Below are 16,610 nucleotides of genomic sequence, written 5' to 3'. Positions count from 1 at the left end.
TGGTGTTCTAAGACTTTCCTGCATGTGATGGTTCACATAATAAACACAGTGAATTGGTAGGAGATATGTCAGTTCATTAATACTGAAGAAGAAAGAAGTATAATAGTAATGAATTAGAATTCAGTTCTATGCTGTAAAATCTTGTAACATTTTTTTCATTCTTGGTATATAGAACTTTCAAATGGTTGTCTTAATTATTGCTACTGGTTGAGTAATTATTTCTGCCAAATTTATTTTCTTGCTATACTACTGTTTATATTAATGTTTTGTTTATTCAGTCATTTATATAGAAATTAAATCATACAATCCTTTCATTCTTAATTCAAAGACAATGTATCTTCCTAAATACAACTAATGTTTGGTTTTAATTAATTGAAAAAAAAATCTGAGTTTCTGGTAATGATCCAAAGCTATTCCTTTGCATATCAATGTTTTCAATAGAATCTGTACTTAAAATTTTTCTTCCAGCACTATTAAATATATTATTTTTCAGACCTCTTCTGTTTTGATCATTTGAGGTGATTTTTCCTGTTTGACCTTCCATACTCCATTCTTTTCAGATCAATAAGAAAAATGCTGCTCTCAAGAATTAGAGTTTGCAAAGAGATAAACACTAATAAGTGTGAATATCCCAATTTCAGAAAAGGCCTGAACTGGATATAGAAAGTTCTAAAAGGGAACCATTATTACATTATAGAAGATTTGTTTACTTCATAAAAGACTTATTTATGTGTGTTTATGTGTTTTGTATATATATCTCCATCTTGAACCTCTGACTCAGTGACAGGGTACAATGGGGTGGTAAGAATACTTAACACTAAACTCATGAGCTGCTGCATTTGAAGGTCAACTAGAAATAAACTAAAGGGTATCTGAATTCATGTTAAAATGATAAGTAGTTCAGCATTCAAAATTATATATATTTTTCTCTTTGTATCATTGTAAGCCAATAAAACAAAATACAAAAAGTTTGCAAAATAAATTTATTGGAGAATCTTTAAAAACAAAAAATGGAGTAAAGTCTCAGTGAAATAAAAGGATGTGGTAAAATGGAACTCAACCTTGGAACTTTTAGATTCAGCGAAACTACTTTTAAAAAATATAAAGGTGAGGGGCACCTGGGTGGCTCATTTGGTTAGGCAACCAACTTGATTTTGGCTGGGGTCATGATCCCAGGGTTTTGAGATCAAGCCCCACACTGGGTTCTGTGCTGGACGTGGAGCCAGTTTGGGATTCTCTCTCTTCCCCCCATCCCTGTCTCCCTCTCTAAAAAAAATAAATAAAAAATTAAAATGTAAAAGAGGCATTAAGAGATATATTGTATGAAATGGGACTTTTTGACAGTAGGCTCTGAGAAATCACAAAGGATGTCTTTCCTTTAAAACCAAAGAACTACAACTTTTCTTTGAAGAAATAGTTGATCATCATTAGAGACAGCCGTTCTGTTTCTCTGTACTTACAAGTAATTATTTTCTGTTTAGAAGTAATCTGCATTCTGTTTTGTGTTCTCTGGTAAGGAATTGTCTTCAAAAAAGGCAAGATTGTCTCCAATTGTTGTTGTATGATAAATAAATATTCCCAATCTGACTTTTTTAAGGGAGTGTGTTGCTATGATGGTGATGGTTGAGATTTTGTGTAAGAAATAAAAATGGCAGTAAAACTTTTTCTAGGATTTCTTTTAATTTAAACATTTTAAAATAGCAGGGTTGGCCTCAGAAGAGTTGTCTCAAGCTAATCTTTAGTAAGTCAGCAACTAAGAGCCTAGTGGAGTTTGAATGGCCTAACAAGGTTTTCTCCCCTCCCTGGTACTTAGGCAAGAATTTGGAACTCAGTAGAACCATGGACAAATGTGGTAAGAAACTGACTTTTCCCCCCTTTCTCTTGGTCAGTGTGCTGGAGAAGAGAAAAGAGTTGGTACACGCACAGTGTTTGTTGGCAATCATCCAGTTTCAGAAACAGAAGCTTACATTGCACAAAGATTTTGTGATAATAGAATAGTCTCATCTAAGGTAAGTTGCTTTTTTTAATTCAATAGATACATGTAGTGATTCATATAGTGAGCCAGATAATGCACTTATTTATGCTTTCAAGGAAGCTGGTGTATTTATATATGCATATATGAATGTACACCTGTACCATCTACCAGCTGTGGTAATTATTCCACCAAAAGGCTATTTTTCTTAAAAAGTATCACTTTGTCTTGTTTTAGGAGATTAACATGTAAAATATGGACAGAATGAGTGAAAACTGTTGCCTAATGAGCATGTATCTATTGGCTTATAGAACACTCTGAATGTATTTGGATAAAATGTCTATTTCCTGTTCATCTTTAACCTTATGGTAGAAAATCTGTCCTCAGCCAGAAGTTTTTATACTTGTGCCTGGGATAGTGAATTGTCCTTTGACTCAGAATCATAGACTTGGAGAACTGAAAGATCCTGAGAGATTATCTGTTCACTTTGCTGACTCTACAGAAGGAGATAGCAGACCCGGAAAAATTAAGTTAGTGCCATGATCACCAAGCAAGAGTTAGTGATAAAGCCAGGAACAGATCTGCTTTATAAGATCTGGTGGCTCAGAATAAAGAGCCCTTTCACAGCATTGTGCTATTGGGGCTCCTTTTTCAGTTTTCTCTCTTATTTTGCCTCAAGTAAGATATAAAATACTTTCTAGGGAATTTCTGTTTTCCATAGTGTTTTATGTGGAAGATGATAATGTAACACACTGATGGTAAAGTGACTTTTGTTGAACTAATGATAACCATTTTGTTGTAAAATAACTTCCTGATTTCACATTCCAAAAGACCTAGAAGACTCTATTTAATTGTCAAATCTTTTCATATTTAATATAATATTTCTCCTATTTTATCAAGCTTCAGTTTTCAAGTAGGCCAAACAATGCATTAGGATCTTTTTTTTTTAAAATAGTCAAGAGCTCATGGGACAAAGATTGTTTCTGAACAGATTTGCATATATATATATCCCTCTGTATCTGTATATATGTTTTCAAAATCAGAATAAAGAAGTGAACATTTCTACATTGATAGACTAATATCTCTCTTTTCTCTGTAAATATTACATGTTTACAGTTTTTCCAGTTTACTAGTCATCTAGTTTACCAGTGGTCTGCTTTTTCATAAAAGCTCTAGATCAGAAAAAGAGGAATTGATAATATACTAGCTGCAGAAAAAGCATGAAATCTTAATACAATCAATAATTAGAAGAGGATAGTGTATGTACAGTGTAGTAGTAAAGAGTTTCATCCTTGTAGACAGAAGACCTGGGTTTGAATTTAAAGTAAGTCATTGAAACTTTGTGTCTCAATTTTCTTATCTGTCAAATGGGGATATTAACAGTACTTACATCAGAGGATTGTGGTGAGGATCAAATAAAGGAATCCACAAAAAGCATTTAAACACTGTGTTTGGCCTATAGAAATGACTCAGGAAGTGGTAGCTGGTACTGTTAATTTATATTTCTGTGATTAGAATTATTATACAATCCTGAGCAGTACTAGTGATTCCCTCCGTCTTGTGTGTTTTGATTATGTGGAGTCATCTCTCTTTAAAAGAGCCCTTTGGGTCCATTCTGGAGAGAACAGTATTTCCATAATTTGAACATTTTCTTCTCCACTTTGTCTTTTGGCTGTCTGTTATTTTTACCAGAATCTTTTAATTGAAGAAATGTACAATTTATAGCATATGTTAGCTGCCTTCCAACTCTGTAGCAAATGCTGATTTCCTTATTTAACTCTTTCGTAATAGAAATCACTTTTCTCTTAATGGGTGCTTTTTGTTTACAAATGCCATCAGTAATGCCAGTGTAACACTGGGAATAGGTCTTATTAATGCAGGGAGCACTGAAGATAAATGCTTTGACCTGCTTTAAATTCTACTGACTGATAAAATTAGTGTTCTTTTCCTCTTTGGGAAACACAATACTTTCTATAGAAAAACTTGTTCTCTGCAGCCTTCCTACTCAAATACAGTCAGCAGGAACCTTTGGGAATCACCAGAATTTTGTAGCTGATACGAAATTTGGAAATCCCCTTCTGTAGCAAAAAGAGCACTGATTGCGTACTGCTAGGATCTATAGGATGTTTTGTTTTCATCATTTATTTCCTCATTACACAGTTTTTTCTTTAAAAAATTCTGAGTCTCAATCTTGAAGGTGCTTCAGTGGGTTAAGAATCAGTGAGCTCCACCTAACTCTTTGAAGGTATGCCCAAGGTTAAATTTAGAACTCCTGTGTGAAAGACTGTCTTGAATTGAAGTTTCAAGACTAAAATTACGCTAGCATTCTCCCTTATTTTAAAACTCAGATCATCAGTAGAATTTGTTGGAGATCTTTTTGAATCTTTTCAAACTCCCTGGATGGTGCCTTTTTAGCTTAAGTTACTAGATCCTAGTGTGGTGATGTTCTGGTTACTCCCTTTACTCTTGAATTTCTGGGAGATAGAGTGGCACTTTCAAAAAGAGAAAATTCTGCTTCACATTGGTAATGAGCAGTGGAGTAAATGGCCAGGACTTAAGATTAGGATTTCTTGTTCTAGGCCGCTGTGCTAAGGGGGCTTGTGATATGTTCCCTGACTTCTTAAAAGCTCATGAGCTGATAAAAGAAAGAAGAGGGCATATAGCAATAGGAAACTATTATGTGGTAATAATCAGAGTTCCCCAAGGAAGCAGTTCATTTAATAAGTTAAAACAGTGGTAAACAAACAGTGGGGGCCTAGAAACAACAGAAATGTTCCCTTTTGATGTGTTAACACCCCACAGAGGACTCTAACAGTCCCTGATGTTTGTTTGTTTAATTGAAAACCCCTTAGTTAGGGAACAGAAGGTCAACAAGCCAGAAGCTCAGCTGTTAGCTTGTTGTGGGAGTTTAGCTTATTGTTTTAGAAAATTGATCTTAAGTCGTTGGGGACAGTTAAGTGCTGATCCTGAACTACATCAGCTTCAAAGTGACTGGACCAGTGGTTTTGATCCCTTTTGGTTTTGGTTATAAGCTGTCTTGGGAACCTAATAAAAAGTGGATTCTATTCCCCCAACTGATGCATATCCACACAATTCTGTACTTCATTTTTCATTGTTGTTTATTAAGTTTTTAAACTCCAGCATAGTTAGCATACGGTGTTATATTAGTTTTGGGTGTGTGGTGTAGCCATCCAGCACTTCCATACATCACCCTGTGCTCATCATGACAGGTGCCTTCCTTCATCCCCATCCCCTAGCTCTCCCATCCCCCCAACCCTGTCTCCTCAGGGAACCAGCAGTTTGTTCTCTACAGTTAAGAGTATTTCTTGGTTTGTCTCTCTCTCTTTTTTACCTTTGTTTTGTTTCTTAAACTGCGCAAATGAGTAAAATGCTATTTGTCATGCTATTTGTCTTTCTCTGACTTATTTCATTTAGCATTATACTCTCTAGCTCCATCTATGGTGTTCCTAATGGCAAGATTTTGTCCTTTTTGTGGCTGAATAATATTCCATTGTGTATATATGCCACCTCTTCTTTATCTGTTTATCAATGGACACTTGGGCTGCTTCCATAATTTGGCTATTATAAATAATACTGCCATAAACATACGGCTACATGTATCCCCTTATATTAGTGTGTTTTGTATTTTGAGGGTAAATGCCCAATAGTATGAGGACTGGGTCATAGGGCAGTTTTATTTTTAACTTTTTGAGGACCCTCCATACTGTTTTACTCGGTTACTGCACCAGTTTGCATTCCTACCAACAGTGCAAGGGGAACGGTTTGTTTTTCTCATCATTGACAACACCTATTGTTTATGTTTTCTGTTTTAGCCATTGTGACAGGTGTGAGGTGGTATCTCATTTTAATTTTGTACTTCATTTTACATGGGCTTCCTTGGGGCACTCCCATGAATCCTGGGGGGAAGCTTCTAGGTTAGCTTTTGGTTGCAATGCATCTCCTTTACTGGATATGTTTGCCTCTATTTATCTTCATTTTCTTAGGATTCCCTGAATCTTGAACCCATAAGCCTTTTAAAGAAAGGTTAGTAATAAATTCACATACATGTGTCATGACCTGCAACTTTGGCATTTCATTCACCTAATTTTTTTTTTAAAGATTTTATTTATTTATTCATGAGAGACACTCACAGAGAGAGGCAGAGACACAGGCAGAGGGAGAAACAGGCTCCATGCAGGGAGCCTCATGTGGGACTCAATCCCAGGTCTCCAGGATCATGCCCTGGGCTGAAGGCGGCACTAAACTGCTGAGCCACCAGGGCTGCCCTTCAATCACTTAATTAATTAATTAATTAATTAATTTTCAGTCACCTAATTTAAATGTGTATTTTCTCACCATATTTGTGGTAGAGATCATTTAAGTATAAATTTAGATCTTTTAGGTTAGGAAACTTTTCTTTCTTTCTGGTTTCTGGTCTTTATTAAGATAGCTGGAAAGTGTAACTTCTTATACTGATTTTTAAATGACTCTGTCCTTGAGCTTAAGATAGTAGTGAGAAAGTCTGTGTGAGTTGATGGTGGGCCCAAGAGTTTTCTTCTCCTGCCCATGTACTACTTAGCATTGAACCTTTAACCTATTACCAGTTACCAAAGCCCAGGGTGGTATTTTGTTGATTAAAGTGAAAGCCCTCTATGACCGAGAGGTGTGTGTACACCTCAACTATGATGGAGGTGGGGGTGGAGGTGGGTCTTGATAGGGACAGACTTCTATTGGTGATGATGATCCAGACTCCAATCGTTAGCTGAGCCAGAGGGATTAATTTGTTCATTCATTCATCCAACTAATTTATTGAGTGTCTACTATATAATTATAAACTATCACGAGTATTATCAAGGAAGTATAGGATGGCATGAGAACACCTAACAAGGAACCTAATTTAGGTCAGGGAAAGCAAAGGTTGGGGTCTAGATGGCCCAATTGTAGTAACTCCAAATGAAAACTTTGTTTCTTATAAGGTATATACCTCTAAGTATATGCTTATTTGTGTGTGTGTGATCTGGGTTTTAACAGGTTTTCAAAGTGTTGTGATAATCTGGCCCATGAGGGTTGTTACTAGGATTTTTCAAGTTTCCTCCCTAATAATACTCTTTTTTTTCTTCCTCCTATACAGTATACACTTTGGAATTTCCTCCCAAAGAATCTATTTGAACAGTTTAGAAGAATTGCAAATTTTTATTTTCTCATCATTTTCCTCGTGCAGGTAAGAGCTCCATAAACAGCCACTGCCCTCTGAGAAACTTAATTACTCCAAACAAATTTTCAGTCCATTTCTAACTTTAAAATGCCCTGTGTCTAAAAAGATGTTTTGGGGCTTTTTTTAATAAAACTTTTTAAAGTACTAATATTACATTTTAAGATTTGTATGATTTTATTTATTTCTTAAGTAGAATTTTTAGTAGAAAACCTGTTGAGAATATGTTAACTTTCTTTAAAAACTTTCATGGATTTCATATCTTTGTTCATCCTAGAAGGACATATACTGTGTACCATTAAATGCAGTGGCATCTTTAAAATTGAAAATAGTTCAAATTAATAGTTTTACTTTGTTAAACACCAGAATTTATCGCTTTTGTTCCTGATGCCAGTTTTGTCCTTCCTCATTCATTTATTTTTAAGTGCAAAAGCGTGGTAGACTTGATCTTCTCTGTGTTCCTGCTAATGTTTTGTATTTTTTTAAAGATTTTAATGTTTTGTATTTTAAATTTTAGACATCTTAAATTGCGTCTTCCATCTTTAAGTCTATGAGCTATTACAAGTTTTCCAGTGCTGAAATTGCCCCCAGAAAATGTTTTACAGGAAGGGTATTGTTTTTTTGTCATTTCATTTTTTAAACGAAGCAGAAACATCCCAATGAAATTGCTCAAATGCCTTGTTAATGTTAAGTGCTTCTGTTTATCCACTTTGAGTCTTTGAGTAAATGGTACTGTAATTTAATTTAGTCCTGCTACTTAAAACCAATCTGGGTTGTGATATGGGAAAGAGCTAATTTCAGTCTTAAATGATGGGGCATTTGAAAAGGAGCTACTCTAGATCCATGGTAAAACATCTTACAGAACAGGATAAAATAAACTGCATACACAGGCTCAGAAGAGTCACTGTTTGTTGCATGCAGCACAGTTCATTTCGGTTCAGTGAATGTATACCAAGCACCTACTATGTGCCTTGCAGTATTCCAAATAATGAAGGTTCTAGCAGATACCATGAAGATCAAGATACGGCTTTTCTCTCCTTAAGGGATTTATGTTACAGTCATGTAATCATTTAATTTAACGCGGTACAAAGTCCTGAAAGTAGCACAAGCAACATGCTATGGGGACACGGTGGAAGTTATTATGTCTTTCCAACCAGGAAGAGCGTATGAAGACTTTAAAGAGTAGATGACATCTAAACTAAGCCTTAAAGATTAGAGCAAGTATACTGGTGAAGAATGCCAGATTGGTATATCAGGTCGTGCATGAAGGCACAGAGCCATGTCAAAGCCTGTGTCTCTAACTCAGGGTATGAGGCAGAAACCCGCCTGGATGGGGATTAGAGATGAGAGAGAGTTGTGGGGGCAGGTTGAACTCATGGTCTTTTGCCCCTCAGGTCTAGTTCTCTCTCAGTATTTGTTGTCTCACCAAATGACAACATCTACCCAGCCATGTTAACCAGACACTTAAAAGTCATCTTTAATTACTCTGACAAGAAGTCCTTTGCCATTCTTACCATTTCACCCCTAAATATCTCTGAAAGTTCTTTCCATGTCTACTGCTGCCTCTCCTTGCCCAAGCCATCATCTTTTACCTGGATTATGGCAGTAGCCTCCTACATGAACACCCCCACCTTCATGCTTCTGTTCTGTTTTGCACAAACCAGGGAGAATGAGCTTTTCAAAATGTAGTTCTGTTCATGTGACCCCCTCCTTGCCTAAAAGCTTCTGTTATTTCCTGCTGTGGGACAAACAATGCACTCTGGCCAGAGGGCCCTCCTTGGACTTGCCTCTGTGTCCCTCTCTAGCCCCAGCTTATACCATACTCTCTGGCCTCTGGCTTCCTTTATTTCTTCACTTGTGCCCCCCTCCCTCCTACCATAGAGACATGGTATATGCTGTCCACTGCCTGAAAGCCCGTTCTTCATCTAGTTCACTTCTGTTTTACTCTTTAGATTTCAGCATTGTCACTTGTTTTAATGTCTACGTTTTCCTGTAAGCTGCCAGCTTTACAAGGGCAGGGCCTGTTCTCTGTCTTATTTAAAGCAATATCTCTAGAGCCTAGCCGATTCTAGCACAGGGCCTGAAAGAATGGTACTCAACAAAGAGATGGTAAATGATTGGTTATATTTCATTGAAGAAGTTAATCCAAATTGGAATGAAAACTAAGCCTGAATTAGAACCGTTTCCTCAAACTAAATGATCTGTGGATTGCTTTTGTTTTAATGGAAGTTGACATTGACCCTGCTACCAGAGTATGTTTTATCTGTATTTTTTCTGAAATGGTTGCAACGTATGAGTCCTGCATGCAAGCGAATGGCTTGTTTTCAATTTACGTTCAATTTAATTTCTTTACCTAGGTCACAGTAGACACACCAACTAGCCCAGTTACCAGTGGACTTCCACTTTTCTTTGTGATAACTGTTACAGCCATCAAACAGGTAAATTTCTTATTTACAATTATGCCTGTGTGTCAGTCCCTTCCGGTTTGAATTTCAAGGTCAAAGGTCCTTTTTCATATTTATATAGAGTGGGATTAGAGTTATTAGTTATTAGAGTGGATTTAGTTTATATTTGATTCCTATGGAAAACATGAAAATGACTGTAAGGTGCATCTTTATTTTCTTTTGCCCCCTTTCCCCCCAGTATTTGTTTTGTGGGGTTATAACCCTAAAAGAAAGAAGAAGGTACAGCTCAGTCTGGAAATGAGAGGTGAATTTTTACTGTGCATAAGTCTTTTTTCGGGGTGGTGGATCTTTCTGAAAAACCCCCATTCTCATGAATTTTTGTAATGATTGCCTAAAGCAGAGAACTCAAGAACATAAATACTTTGTTGTCTTTCCTGAGACTGCCGAAGTGGGTGGTAGGCAGAGGAGACTTTTGTTCTTGTTCTTCATCAAAGGTGACAATTACCATGGTTTCTGTGCCGATGTCTTTGAAGTATTTTGACCATTTTATATGATAGTACACTTGAAAAATTCCACATGGAATTGAAAGTGGAAATGGGAAACGAGGTAAAAGGTGAGTTAGCAATGTTTGTTGTGTACTGGGACCGTCCATAGGACCTGACTAATTGCAAACATACTTTTAGACGCTATTCACCAAAGAGCTTTAGAAGAATCCTAAAGAACTTCGAAAAAGAAGGTCTGCTTAATGGTATTTTGAACAAGGTTACCTTTCCTCTTGGGGGTTATCTGGTCTTCTATCTTGCCTACCAGGAACTGCAAGAATATTTTATCAAGTGTTTGGTTGCTAAATAAAGACTTTTGGAATGTTCTTTCCCTTAGGCTGTTAGGATTATTTTTCTTTAACATCATAGAATTGCTGGCTCCAAGAATAGCCTGTATGGTTTACAAAAGCTCTTACTGATTCATTTTACTCCCTATACTAGTTCATGTTAGGGCTTTTCTTTGCTGACTGACATCACAGAAAGTGCCACAGGAAGTGATAGCCTAGCATTGTCATAAAGAGGGACAGAACAGGAATGAATATAGCACTGGGAAAAAAAAGCGGAAGGCGATCAAGAGATTTTCAAACAGTTATATTTGAAAAGGTACATTATTATAAGGAAAAAAAGCAAAGTGTTGTAAAAAAAGGAGAAGAGGTCATGCTCAAACAAATGAACATCCTCCTTCCTTAGTTCCTTAGTTCTTTTGGCTTAAATTTACTTCATACAAAAACCCAAACTAAAATGAGCCATTAGACTTTTCCCTGATTACTTTCAACTCTAAAAAATGAACACCAATTTACAGTTTCCTTAACTACCAAGTCAATGGAGAAGTTTAACTGTTGACCTCCAAAACTTATCATGGATTCTCTGCCAAAGTAACCCTAACTTGCCTTTTCTGTTCTCTATCCCTGGGGAGAAATTATATTTCCTCAGCGATGATCATTCTCAACAATCTGCTACGGAAGAATATTTTTAAGTGATAGAGCTGTAAGAAAATAAAACCCAGAAAAAAATTGTCAAATTAAAAAGTAGAGAAATTAACATTAACTTGAATAAGAGTAGAATTAGAAGAATAAATCATAGCCTTTCACAGTTGAAGAATATTAAGGTTCTGATGCTTGTGTTTTCATTGATACTTATCTGTAGAATAGAGAAATCTTTTAACACAGTAAAAGATTTTTGTTTACCTAAGGGGTATTTTAAAAGCATGTCTTAGTTTTGGCTGTAAAAATGTACAATGTTGTCTCTTTAGCACTCTGAGTTGAGATTAATACTATAAGTATAAATATCTACTGGTGACTCATGGAGGGGGCTATTGAAATTTATTAACAACTTCATTGCATTATGTGAGCTTGACTGTAGTTATTTTTGTTCTCCTAGGGATATGAGGATTGGCTAAGACACAGAGCTGACAATGAAGTCAACAAGAGTACCGTTTACATTATTGAAAATGCAAAGAGAGTGAGAAAAGAGAGTGAAAAAATCAAGGTATTTTTGTAGTTCATTCTTTTTTTTATTGCGTTAAAAACATGGCATTTTAAAATTACAATTTAGTGACATTTAGTACATTTACATTGTAATGCAAACATCAACACTATCTAGTTCCAGAACATTTTCATCACCCCAAAACGGAACCCCCATAGGCATTAAGTAGTCAGGCCACATTCCTCCCTCTCCCAGGCCCTGGCAACCACTAATCTTCTTTCTGTCTCTATGGATTTACCTATTCTAGATTATTTCATATAAATGGAATCAGATACTATGTGGCCTTTTGTGTCTGCTTTCTCTCACTTTATGTAATGTTTTCAAGATCTCTTCTTATTGTGGCAATATTAGTAATTCTTGCCTTTTATGGTTAAATATTCCATCATATGGCTATACCATCTTTTCCTTATCCATTCATCAGTTGATGGACATTTAGGGGTTTTTCCATGTGTTGGCTAGTATGAACATTGCTAGTATGAACATTCATGGACAGGTTTTTGTTGAACACCTGTTTTCAATTCTTTGGGATACATACCTAGGAGTAGAATTGCTACATGATACGGTAGGTTTTTTTTTTTTTTAAGATTTTATTTATTTATTCATGAGAGAGACACAGAGAGGGGCAGAGACACAGGCAGAGGGAGAAGCAGGCTCCCAGCAGGAAGCCTGATGCAGGACTTGATTGGGATCACTGACCTGAGCCAAAGGCACACGCTCAGCCACTGAGCTACCCAGGTGCCCCCATAATATGGTAGTTCTTTGTTCAACTTTTTCATGAACCACCAAGTTGTTTTCCACAGCAGCTGTGCCATTTTACATTCCACCAGCAATGTAGGAGAGTTCCATGATATTATTTTTACTAGCAGCCAAGTTATTTTTTATCCAAATTAATCATTGTTGATTACTTAATAAGATACTAGTCAAGAGTTTAGACTTACCCACATCAAATAACCTTTTTTGTTCCCAATAGATTTTTATTTTAATTACTAATAGACTACTTTTTAGAACAGTTTTGGGTTCACAGCAAAATTGAGGAAAGTACAGCTTTTTTGTTTATATATATATATACACACATAGTCCCTTTCCCCACGAATGTACAACTTCCCTCGCTATCAGCAGTGGTATTTTTGTTGAATCCACCTACACTGGCACATCATTGTCACCCAAAGTCTATAGTTTTCTTTTTTTTTTTTTATTTAAATTCAGTTTGCCCACATAGAGTATAATACCCAGTGCTCATCCCATCCAAAGTCCATAGTTTTGTTTTGTTTTTTTTAATTTTTATTTACTTATGATAGTCACAGAGAGAGAGAGAGAGGCAGAGACACAGGCAGAGGGAGAAGCAGGCTCCATGCACCGGGAGCCCGATGTGGGATTCGATCCCGGGTCTCCAGGATCGCGCCCTGGGCCAAAGGCAGGCGCCAAACCGCTGCGCCACCCAGGGATCCCCAAAGTCCATAGTTTTCATTAAGGTTCACTCTTATTCTAAATTAAGTGGCCTTAGACAAATGTCTAATGACAAGTACCCACCATTATTAGTATCATATAGAATTGTCTCGCTGCCCTAAACATCCTTTGTACTTTGCCTCTTCATTCCTTCATCCCTCCAACTCCAGGTCACCACTTTTTACTCTCTCCATAGTTTTGCTTTTTCCATAATATTATACTGTTAGAATCATATACAGTATGTAGCCTCTTCAGATTGGCTTCTTTAGGTTAACAGTATGCATTTAAGTTTATGCTATGTCCTTTCATGTTTTGATTCATTTCTTGTGAGCACTGAATAATGTTCCATTGTCTAGGTGTACCAGTTTATGTATCTGTTCACCTTCTGAAGAACATCTTGGTTGCTTCCAAATTGTGGCAATTATGAATAAGGATGCTATAAACATTTATGTGCAGGTTTTTGCATGGACATAAAATCTTAATTGTGTAAACATCAAGGAGGGTGTTTATTGGATTGTACCATAAAAGCATGTTTAGTTTTCTAAGAAACTGCCAAGCTATCTCCAAAGAGGCTGGCTGTTTTGCATTTGCATCAGCAGTGAATGAGAGTTCCTGTTTCTCCTCATCCTGGCCAACATTTGTTGTTAGTGTTTTGGATTTTGGCAATTGTAATAGGTGCGTGGTGGTATCTCATTTTGTTTTAATTTGCATTTCCCTGATGACAAATGGTATTCAACATCTCTTCGTATGTGTCCTTGACATCAGAATATCTTCTTTCATGAGGTTGTCTATCCAGGTCTTTACCAATTATATAATCGAGAGTGCTCATTTTCTTGTTTTAAAAGTTTTTTTTTTTTTAACATTTCAGATAACAGTCTTATCAGATATGTCTTCTACAAATATTTTATCCCAGTCTTAAAATACGATTTGGTTTTTTAAATTTCATTTTGCTATTGTGATCAAAAAGCATATTATTAAGTGAACCATCTTAACCATTGTTTTTAAAGTATAATCTCCATTTCATTTAGTTTTTTTTTTTTCCAGAGAACAGTTTTTCTTTAGTCCTTAGGGACCTAGCTCCTTATAGGGCCTTTGATGGAGGTGGTGGGGTAGCACCCACGGGTCTACATCGGGGTGAAGGTTGTGGTGTTGGGTCCTTCTGTGCTTCAGGAGAGCAATGCCCAACGTCCTTGCTGCCAGTGGTGCAGCCCGTGCGGTAATGTAGCCCACAGATAGCTTGGGATGCACACAGGCCTGGAAGACCTTCGCTTCAGAAATGCCTCTGATGGGGGCAGTCTCTAGGTCCGAATAATGAACTTCTTAATGGCCTTGTCCTTGGGCAGGCAGCTGCACAGTTGGTGCCATGAATAGACTGCACATGGCCACGGCTCTTTGTTATTCCTTCTTGGTCACCTTGAAAGTGGGGCCCCGAGAGAGCCCATCTTAACCATTTTTAAAAAAAGATTTTCTTTATTTTTTGTAAAGATTTATTTATTTTGGGGGGGGAGTGGGTTGGGGAGGAGCAGAAGGAAAGAAACTTAAAGGAGACTCCCTACTAAGGACAGAGTCCAACAGTGGGGCTCGATCTCAGGACCCAATGAGATCATAACCTGAGCTCAAACCAAGAGTCAGAGGCTTAACTGAGCCATCCAGGTACCCCTAAGATTTTATTATTAAAATCTCTACACCCAGCGTGGGGCTCGAACTCAAAACCCCCCACATCAGGGGGACCTGGGTGGCTCAGCAGTTTAGCGCCGCCTTCAGCCCAGGGCCTGATCCTGGAGGCCCGGGATCGAGTCCCACGTTGGGCTCCCTGCATGGGGCCTGCTTCTCCCTCTGCCTGTGTCTCTGTCTCTCTATGTCTCTCATGAATAAATAAAAGCTTTAAACAACAACAACAACAAAAACCCCACATCAAGAGTCACGTGCTCCACTGACTAAGCCAACCAGGCCATTTTTAAGTGTACAATTCAGTAGTGTTAACTATATTCACGTTGTTGTACAACAAATCTTTAGTATCTTTTCATCTCATAATACTAGAACTTCATTCCCATTAAACATGAACTGCCCCTACCTTCAGCCCTTGGTAAACAAACACATTTCTACTTTCTGTTTCTATGACTGACTGCTTTCAAGAAATACTTCCTATGAATGGGACCATACAGTATTATCCTTTTGTGACTGGCTTATTTCACTTAGCATAATGTTTTCAAGGTTCATCCATGTTGTAGCATATGACAGGAATTCTCCTCTTTTAAGACTATGTAATATCCCATTTTATGTATATACTACATTTTCTTTATCATCTCATCTGTTGATGGACATTTGGGTCGCTTCCACCTCTTAGTATTGTAAATAATGCTATGACAAACACAGGTGTACAAATAACTCTTTGAGATCTTGCTTTGAATTATGTTAAATAAATACCTTGAAATAAAATTTCTTAATCATATGGTAATTCTGTTTTTAATTTTTTGAGGAACCTGCGTACTGTTTTCCATAATGGGTGTATCATTTTACCTTTGCACTTAGAGCACTTAGAGTGTACGAGGGTTTCAACTTCTCATCCTCTCTGGCACTTTTTAGTTTCTATTCTTTTGATAGTGGCTATCTTAATGGCTGTGAAATACCTCATTGTGGTTTTGACTTGCATTTCCCAAATGATTAGAAGAAGCGTGGAACATCTTTTCCTGTGCTTTTTTGGCCATTTGTATCTTATTTGGAGAAATGTCTGTTGAGATCCTTTGCCCACTTTTTAACTGAAGTATTTGTTGTTGAGTTGTAGAAGTTCCTTATATATTCTGGATATTAATTCTTTATCAGATATGATTTCTGATCATATTTTCTCCCATTCCATAGGTTACCTTTTCATTCTGTTGATTGTTTCCTTTGGCAGAGTTTCTAAGTTTGATATATTCCCATTTCTTCTTCTTCTTCTTCTTCATCTTCGTCTTCATCTTCATCTTCTTTCTTCTTTCTTCTTTCTTCTTTCTTCTTTCTTCTTCTCCTCCTCCTCCTCCTCCTTCTTTTTTTTTTTTTTTTTTTTTGTAGGCTCCACACCCAGCATGGAGCCTAACACATGGTCTAAACTCATGACTCTGAAATCAAGACCTGAGCCAACACCAAGAGTTGGGCATTTAACCAACTGAGCTACCCAAGCACACTGATATATTCCCATTTCTAATGTTGATTTTTTTTTCTGGTACTTTTGGTCTATATCGAATAAATCATTACCAAATCCAATGTCCTGAAGCTTTTCCTTTATGTTCGTCTAGGAGCCTAAAAAGTTTAGACCTTACATTTGGGTCTTTTTTCCTACAATTTTATTTATTTATTTGAAAGAGAGAACAAGCATGAGTGGGGGAGGGGCAGAGGGAGAAGTCGACTGAGCAGAGAGCCCACATGGGGCTTGATCCAAGGACCCCGATATCATGACCTGAGCCACCCAGATGCCTGTTACATTTAGGTCTTTAATTCATTTTTGTATGTGGTGTAAGGTAAGAACCGAACCTCATTGTTTGCATGTGGGTGTCCAGCTTTCCCAACAC

At 37.0% G+C, this 16,610-nt stretch overlaps 1 protein-coding gene across 11 annotated transcripts in view; it reads left to right on the top strand.

The window, feature by feature from the left end:
• ATP11C (ATPase phospholipid transporting 11C (ATP11C blood group)) overlaps positions 1 to 16,610 on the top strand; it is a 181,928-nt gene that overhangs the window by 85,705 nt on the left and 79,613 nt on the right. For all 11 annotated transcript variants that reach the window (XR_011998277.1, XR_011998278.1, XM_026009045.2 and 8 more), the window contains exons 2-5: positions 1,890 to 2,009; positions 7,104 to 7,193; positions 9,542 to 9,622; positions 11,512 to 11,619. Coding sequence is in view for 9 of the 11 variants with exons in the window: in XM_026009045.2 (XP_025864830.1) it covers positions 1,890 to 2,009; positions 7,104 to 7,193; positions 9,542 to 9,622; positions 11,512 to 11,619 (399 nt within the window). In the remaining 2 variants the exon portion in view is untranslated. The remainder of the gene's footprint in view (positions 1 to 1,889; positions 2,010 to 7,103; positions 7,194 to 9,541; positions 9,623 to 11,511; positions 11,620 to 16,610) is intronic.

The sequence above is a fragment of the Vulpes vulpes genome, chromosome X, assembly GCF_048418805.1.
Source record: "Vulpes vulpes isolate BD-2025 chromosome X, VulVul3, whole genome shotgun sequence".
NCBI lineage: Eukaryota > Metazoa > Chordata > Mammalia > Carnivora > Canidae > Vulpes > Vulpes vulpes.
The sequence above is the reverse complement of the archived record's forward strand: the minus strand, read 5'-3'. Positions and strand labels throughout refer to the sequence as shown.